At 29.9% G+C, this 7,126-nt stretch overlaps 1 protein-coding gene across 1 annotated transcript; it reads left to right on the top strand.

The window, feature by feature from the left end:
• Positions 1-3,290: 3,290 nt before the first annotated feature.
• Positions 3,291-6,411, top strand: LOC131606749 (septum-promoting GTP-binding protein 1-like). Its single transcript, XM_058878891.1, has 6 exons — positions 3,291-3,764; positions 4,056-4,176; positions 4,324-4,420; positions 4,518-4,557; positions 4,647-4,730; positions 5,925-6,411. Exons 1-6 carry the CDS (start codon positions 3,438-3,440, stop codon positions 6,087-6,089), a joined length of 834 nt encoding a protein of 277 aa, XP_058734874.1. The 5' UTR covers positions 3,291-3,437; the 3' UTR covers positions 6,090-6,411.
• Positions 6,412-7,126: the final 715 nt, after the last annotated feature.

Here is a 7,126-nt window from a genome sequence, read left to right as displayed (position 1 = left end):
TGCTAGACCAACAACCAATTTGATTGTTTCGATCCTAGTAACTGGTGCAAAAAGTTCATCAAAGTATAACATTCATCATTTTTATGAAAATCATAAATTATATTTTAGTAAGTTGTCATTTATTTTTATACTATTTCATAAAGTATAATAGAAAAAGCTCAGACAAAGAAGATGAAGAATGTAAACAGACTCAACGTAAAAAGATTAAGATAATAGTCAAAACCTAAAAATATATTTAATGATCGATTTTTTTGACACTAAACTGGTCGTAAAAGTTGGTCTAAGTCACATGACTTCCACGCTAGTGTCACATAGACTTAGTGATTGAGTTTAAGAAACAAAATGGATGGAAAGAAGTAATATGGTTTAATTTGTATAACTATGAAACTCATATAGTATTTTTTTTAAAGTTATGAGGCAAAAAGGAATCTTGAGTACAAGATACGGGATGCAAAAAGAGTTGGCTTAGTGGTGAATATTTGGATTCTGAGAGTGTACTCTTCTTAAGGTCTTAGGTTTGAATCCTGTTAGGTGCAAAAAAATCCTATGTTGGACCATGTTTATACAGAGCATTAGTTTGTCTTTAAACAGGGGCCTCACAAGTGAACAGTGTGATTAATTCCCTTGAACTAGTCGGTCGCAGGGCCGAATATCAAGATTTAAAAAAACAAATAATAAACAAAAAAATTGAATGATATGAATAATACTTAATCATTCAAGAAAAACACTAACAAAGAAAACATAATAAAAAAACAAATAATCTAAATATTCATTGGTTTAATTCAGCCGTTTGTTTAGTTTTTAATGTGTGTTGAATTGTTTCCTTAATTGATTTTTTTTTTGTTAATTATTGAAATTCTTCTTATGAACGCCTTGAGGTTAAGTGGTCAAATTATATCTTAATTCAATTTTTTTTATAAAAGTTCCTCCTTTTTCGTCAATTTACACAACTAAGATTAAATGGTCAAGATTTTAAGCTTTTTAAATTTTTTTGGTCGGTAGTCTATTTTCTATAAAATGTCATGCAAAAGAGAAATTTTAATGAAAACTATAACTTTGAGTTTAAACAGGGCCACATCAAGTGGAGAGTGTAGTTGATCCCCTTAAATTAGTCGACCGCAAGACCAAATACCAAAATTTCAAGAAAAAACATAATAATAAACCATAAGATTTGAATGGTATGCTTGTTAGGATCTTTTTTTAGGCACAAAGAATACGTAATCATGCAATAATAACACTCTCAAAGAATATATAATCAAAAAACAAATAATCTCAATATGTGGTGGTTTAATTCAGCAGTTTGCGTAGTTTTTAATGTATTTTGAAATTTTTCCTTAATTGAAACTTTTGTTTTGATTTTTTTGCTTTGTAAACTATTGAGTTTCTTTTTATGCACGCCTTGAGCTTAAGTGATCATATTAAATTTATTTGACTAGTTCAATTTTTTTTATAAAATTTCCTCCTTTTAGCGTCAGCTTACACAACTAAGATTAAATGATCAAAATTACACGTCTTTTTAGATTATTTTTGGTCGATAGTCTATTTTCTAGCAAACATCACGCAAAAGAGAAATTTAATGAAAAATTTTATTCTAGGTTCAATTGGGGTCCCATCAACTAGACGGTGAGATTGATCTTCTTGAATTAGTTTATCGCAAGGCTGGATACCAATATTTCAAAACAAAAACTAGTAATAAACCATAAAATTTGAATGATATGTTTGCTATTGTTAAGGCACAAAGAATGCCTAATCAAGCAAGAAAAACTCTCCCAAAGAAAATATATTTTTACATAGTTTAATTCAAAAATATATGATATGAATATGTGGTGGTTTAATTCAGCATTTTGCGTAGTTTTTAATGTATTTTGAAATTTTTCCTTAATTGATACTTTTGTTTTGATATATTTTTGCTTTGTAAAGATTGTTGAGTTTCTTCTTGTGCACGCCTTGAGCTTAAGTGGTCCTATTATATTTATATGACTCATTTAATTTGTTAAAAAAAATTTCCTCCTTTTTGCGTCAGCTTACATAACTAAGATTAAATGGTCAAGATTTCACACATTTTCAGATTGTTTTTAGTCGGTAGTCTATTTTCTAGCAAACGTCACACAAACGAGAAAATTTAATGGGAACTTTTACTCTGGCTTTAAACGAAGGCCATCATGTGTGCAGTGAGATTGATCCCCTTGAATTATTCGATCACAAAGTCGAATACTAAGATTTCTAATAAAATCAAATAATAAACCACAAAATTTAAATTATATGCTTGCTATGATCATTTGTCTATGATCATTTGTTAAGGAACAGAGAATACCTAATCATGCAAGACCCAAGAAAAACATAATAAAAAAAACAAATGATCCCAATATGCATTGGTTTAATTGAGCAGCTTGTGTAACTTTTAATGTAATGTGAATTTTTTTCTTAATTGAAACTATTGAATTTCTTCTCATGCACGCCTTGAATTTAAGTGGTTGTTTTATTTTATTTTTTTACTATTTCAATTTTTTTTATAGGATCTCCTTTTTTTGCGTCAGATCACATTTACTATGAATAAATAATCAAGATTTCACGTGTTATCATATTGTTTTGGTCGTAAAACGTTACGTAAAAAAGAAACTTTTTTACTTCAAATTATATATTTTATTATAATAAAAAATATATAAAAATGACCAAAAGAATATTTATGATTAAATTAAAAAAAATAAATATTTTTTCTATCAAACTGAAAATAAATAAATAAATAAAAACTATATTGTTTTTCTTTAAACATAATAATTAATTTATTCATTCAATATATTTCTCTAGTTATAGTAAATATTCAAAACTATTATGGTTAAAATTTGGGCTTGTGCTCTCCCTCTTACCAAAAAAAAGTTATTATTGTAAAAACAAATTTTAATATTACATTACACTTTAAAAGATACTCAAAAAATAAATAAATAATAAATCTACAAAAGTTATAGTAGCACAACTCCGTTAAAACTTAAAAGTTGTCAAAAAAATATGATTCTTACTACTAAATATTTGTAAAATAAATAAAATTAAGAAAGTAACCACAAATATTAAAAAAAAATGGAAAAGAAAAAAGATAGAGAAAATGAACAGTGTCCATGTTTTAACGGTCAACCGTAGCGTTAAAGTAGTGATCTCACTAAGCAAAAAAAAAAGTCGTTGCAAGTTTGTAACCGAAGCGTAAAACCAGAAACATAACGTAGAGAGAGAACACTGAAATCCCGAAACTACCCTTACAGTTTCAAAACTAGGAATCAAAACTACACAAGCTCATCCTTTTTCATTTTCATGGCTGAGAGACTCACTTGTTGCACTTGAAGCCATCCAAAACAATTCCATTCCATTTTCGTAATTACACACTCTTTCACTTTTCTTATTTTCTTATTTCTTCATTCAAAAGAGAAAAAAAAGAAACTAAAAAAATGTCCGAGTTCCGTCGCAAATCGGGTGGTCACTATTCGCTGCTCCGCTGCCGGATTCATAGCCGCGTGTCGTTGCTCCAGCGATGCATCCTCCGTGCTCTTCACCGCTTCCTCGCTTGCTCCGGAGCGAAGCCAGGTGCTAATGCTAATTACAGCATGTTGACGCCACATGCAGCATTGCCGTCTACGTCTCCGCCTCCACCGTTGGAATCGGCTGCCGAATCTGGCCCGGCGCCGGTTTTTCATACAAATGATTTGGATACTGATTTGGTTAATCTTAAAATTAGTTTGTTGGGGGATTGCCAAATCGGAAAAACCAGCTTTTTGGTTAGTTTATACTTTATATCATTATCATTATAATTAATGATCATGTTTTTTGTATCAGTTTTTGTTTTGTTGAATTGAATCTGTAAATAAGTATCCAAAATGGTAAATATCTCTTTATGCTTCACCAGAGGAGGGTTCGATCCAGCCAGACGTGAACATACAGCAGTTTTAAATTTTATCACCTATTGTAGTCCTCTGAGGCCTGAGAGATTATTCTCTTTAGTTGCACGATTAAATGTAATTATATTTAGTTTTTGTTTAATTTATTTATTTATTTATAATATGTTGCAGGTGAAATATGTGGGAAATGAAAAGGAGCAGGGAGGGGAAGAGAGGAAAGGACCAAATCAGATGGACAAAACAATGGTTGTGAGTGGAGCACGTATATCCTATTGTATCTGGGAAGTTCAAGGTAAAGAAATATAAAAATAATAATGTTTTACAATTTTAGTTTTATTTCTCTGATCTGACGATCATATCGAATCCTGGTCTGCATAGCTATCAACTGATCTGAATTAAATTGATTATTGATTAACATTATGTATCTATACCTATGAAGGGGATGGAAAATCGCAAGACCAGCTACCAATGGCATGTAAGGACTCGGTGGCAATTTTAATCATGTTTGATCTAACTAGTCGATGCACATTAAACAGGTAAATTTACTAATGTCAAATTTATATTCATTTTCTGGTTAAATTTTTTTAGAAGTTAGTAAGTGTAAATCTGAAAAAAAATTATCATGTTTTTCAGTGTTGTAGGATGGTACAAGGAAGCAAGAAAATGGAATCAGGTACATAATTATGGTACTAAATTTAGGCTTTAAATTGATTGGGATTAAATTTTGGTCAATAATGATGATGTATGCTTTGATTTTTGTAGACTGCAATACCAGTGTTGATAGGAACAAAATTTGATGATTTCATTCAGCTACCTATTGATATGCAATGGACAATCGCTAGTGAGGTAATAATCAATTTGGTTTATGAATTTGTTGTGAAAAGGTGAATAAGCACACACAAAAAATACTTTTTAGAATATGCTTTTAGAATGGACCCTTCTTAATTTAATGTGTATTGATTCTTATGCTTATAGAAAGTGGAAAATATAAAAATATTGGTTTCGGTTGCAACGTCGACTCGGGTGAAAGGGATTGATAGGATTCTTAGCAGACAACGTATAAAGAAATCCCCTAATTTCTTTACACGTTACCTGGTGACACTATTAATTTCTTTGTAGGGTAGTCATATTGAAGATAATTTTGATCCTATAGTCTTCCATTTAGAATGGATCACCTGTATAATGCACAGTGGTGCCACTTGTGGATCCCATCCATATTCACAAAACCACTAATTTGGGTCTATTGAAACTTCTTAGATTGACATGTTGCTAAAAGTTTAGGATTAAGAGTATGTTTTTCTCCAAGTTTCAAGTTTAAATCCCTTTTAAATGTTAATAATTTTGTGTTGGGTTAATATGTAGAAGTGTCTATTGTCTTTATCTATGACGTATAGACAATTTTAAGAATAGTTGTGTCGCAATGTCTGAAATACGTTATTGTCTGACACATTCTTATGATGTATTAGAAAATTCAAACACACGTTAGAAAAGTCAAATTAGTGATTCTTAAAAATCATTTTTTTTTCTTGTTTCAACCCCTTTTGAATCATTGTTGACACTCGCATGCCACTCGTATCAGATATGTAATTTTGATTAAAATATTTGTACCTTTTTAATAATAGATAAATAAATGAAACTCAAATATTATCTTATACGTAGCGGTGTCATTATCCTATATTTTTTACCTTATTAATATTAAACTGTTTGTGTTGTATCGTGTTCCGGTGTCTATCTATAACTCCATATTTGATATTCTTTTTTACAAATGTGTGAATTTGTTGAAGATGAAAATCCTATAACTATGGACCCCATAAACCATTATAAGAAGACACTACATGTTTGGTGATCATTCAACCTAAGGCAGACAAGCCTAACCCGCCCATACACATATCCATTTTTTTAGAAGCAAGTTAAACAGTTAATAGATTTTAATGTCATGAAGATAAGATTTTTGATTTTTGATTTTTGATTTTTGATTTTTGATTTTTGATTTTTGATTTATGATCATGACATATTGAACACTGAATATTATTGTTACAGGCAAGAACATATGCAAAGGCATTGAATGCCACTTTGTTCTTTTCAAGTGCAACATACAACATCAACGTGAACAAGATCTTCAAGTTCATCACTGCAAAACTCTTTGACTTACCATGGACAGTTGAAAGGAACCTAAATGTTGGAGAACCCATCATTGATTTCTGAATGTCTGTGTACATTATTACATAGAAAGAAATAGAATCTATGTCGAAGTAATTTGTTCAAATTATTCAAGTTAGTCAACCGGCCAACCAGAGATATTTGTTTGTTAGTCGAAATCTCATCATTCTTGGGGCTATCGAGTTGTTAGGTATATACATTTTATTTCCAATGGAAACTAAGAACAATGTTACTTCAATTATCACACAAAAGGTGTGGTTTTTACATGGATAGCAATAAAAGCGCATGAGAGAATCAGAGCATGTTTGAATCAAGGATGAATTCGACAAAATCATAGCATATCATTGTGATTTTGATAATTTTAGAATTTCGACAAAATTACAATTCTAGTATGATTTTTTCAAATGCACTTTCAATTCAAACTTGTTAATGAGTACAAATTAATCCTTGGTGCTTTTTTCTTGTTTTGAAGATATTGTCTTTTTAAAGTATAAAAAATTACTTGGTTTTAAAGTGTTAAAAAGTACTTGGCAAATTAGGAAAATATTGAGTTAATTAGTGTTATTGATGTACTTGTTTCTTGATTTTGTTTCCTTTTATTTCTCATACAGTTTTGAAGTTGTGGTGATCACTGATCCAAAGTTTCCGCTGAATAAACAAATTATTTGACATGGTTCCTAGTTTTTTCTATGACTGAAGTACTTGACATCTTTAGATTTGTCAAGAAAGGCAAACTTCAAAATTCGAAAATGAGGAGAAGAGTACTGCTCCTATTTTTTTACTATTTTTAATAGCTAAAATTTATTAGCCAATTTCACAACCATATTGTTGACAAAAATATAAAAATGAAAGGTATAATTTTGAAGGACTATGTCAAAATCTAAGGATAAAGAACAACTACTTCAATTAGAATAAAATGTGATGAAATAAAAAGAGAATAATTCGCAAAACTTGTATTCAAGTAGCACAATTTTATTTGTTGTAAAATTATACATAACATTATGAAGAATAGTGTCCCACCAACGACAAGAATTCAAAACTTGCTTGAATTTGCTTACGACACTTTTGTTAGGGTGTGTTTG

The sequence above is a fragment of the Vicia villosa genome, linkage group LG5 (genome assembly GCF_029867415.1).
Source record: "Vicia villosa cultivar HV-30 ecotype Madison, WI linkage group LG5, Vvil1.0, whole genome shotgun sequence".
In the NCBI taxonomy this organism is placed as follows: Eukaryota; Viridiplantae; Streptophyta; class Magnoliopsida; order Fabales; family Fabaceae; genus Vicia; species Vicia villosa.
Note: the sequence above shows the minus strand (reverse complement) of the source record. Positions and strands in the feature narration are given on the sequence as shown.

Coding starts and splice junctions, on each gene's coding strand:
- LOC131606749 (XM_058878891.1), top strand. CDS start 3,438: ATGTCCGAGTTCCGTCGCAAATCGGGTGGTCACTATTCGCTGCTCCGC. Junction 4,177..4,323: donor TTGTATCTGGGAAGTTCAAG/GTAAAGAAATAT, acceptor ATACCTATGAAG/GGGATGGAAAATCGCAAGAC. Junction 4,558..4,646: donor AAGCAAGAAAATGGAATCAG/GTACATAATTAT, acceptor TGATTTTTGTAG/ACTGCAATACCAGTGTTGAT.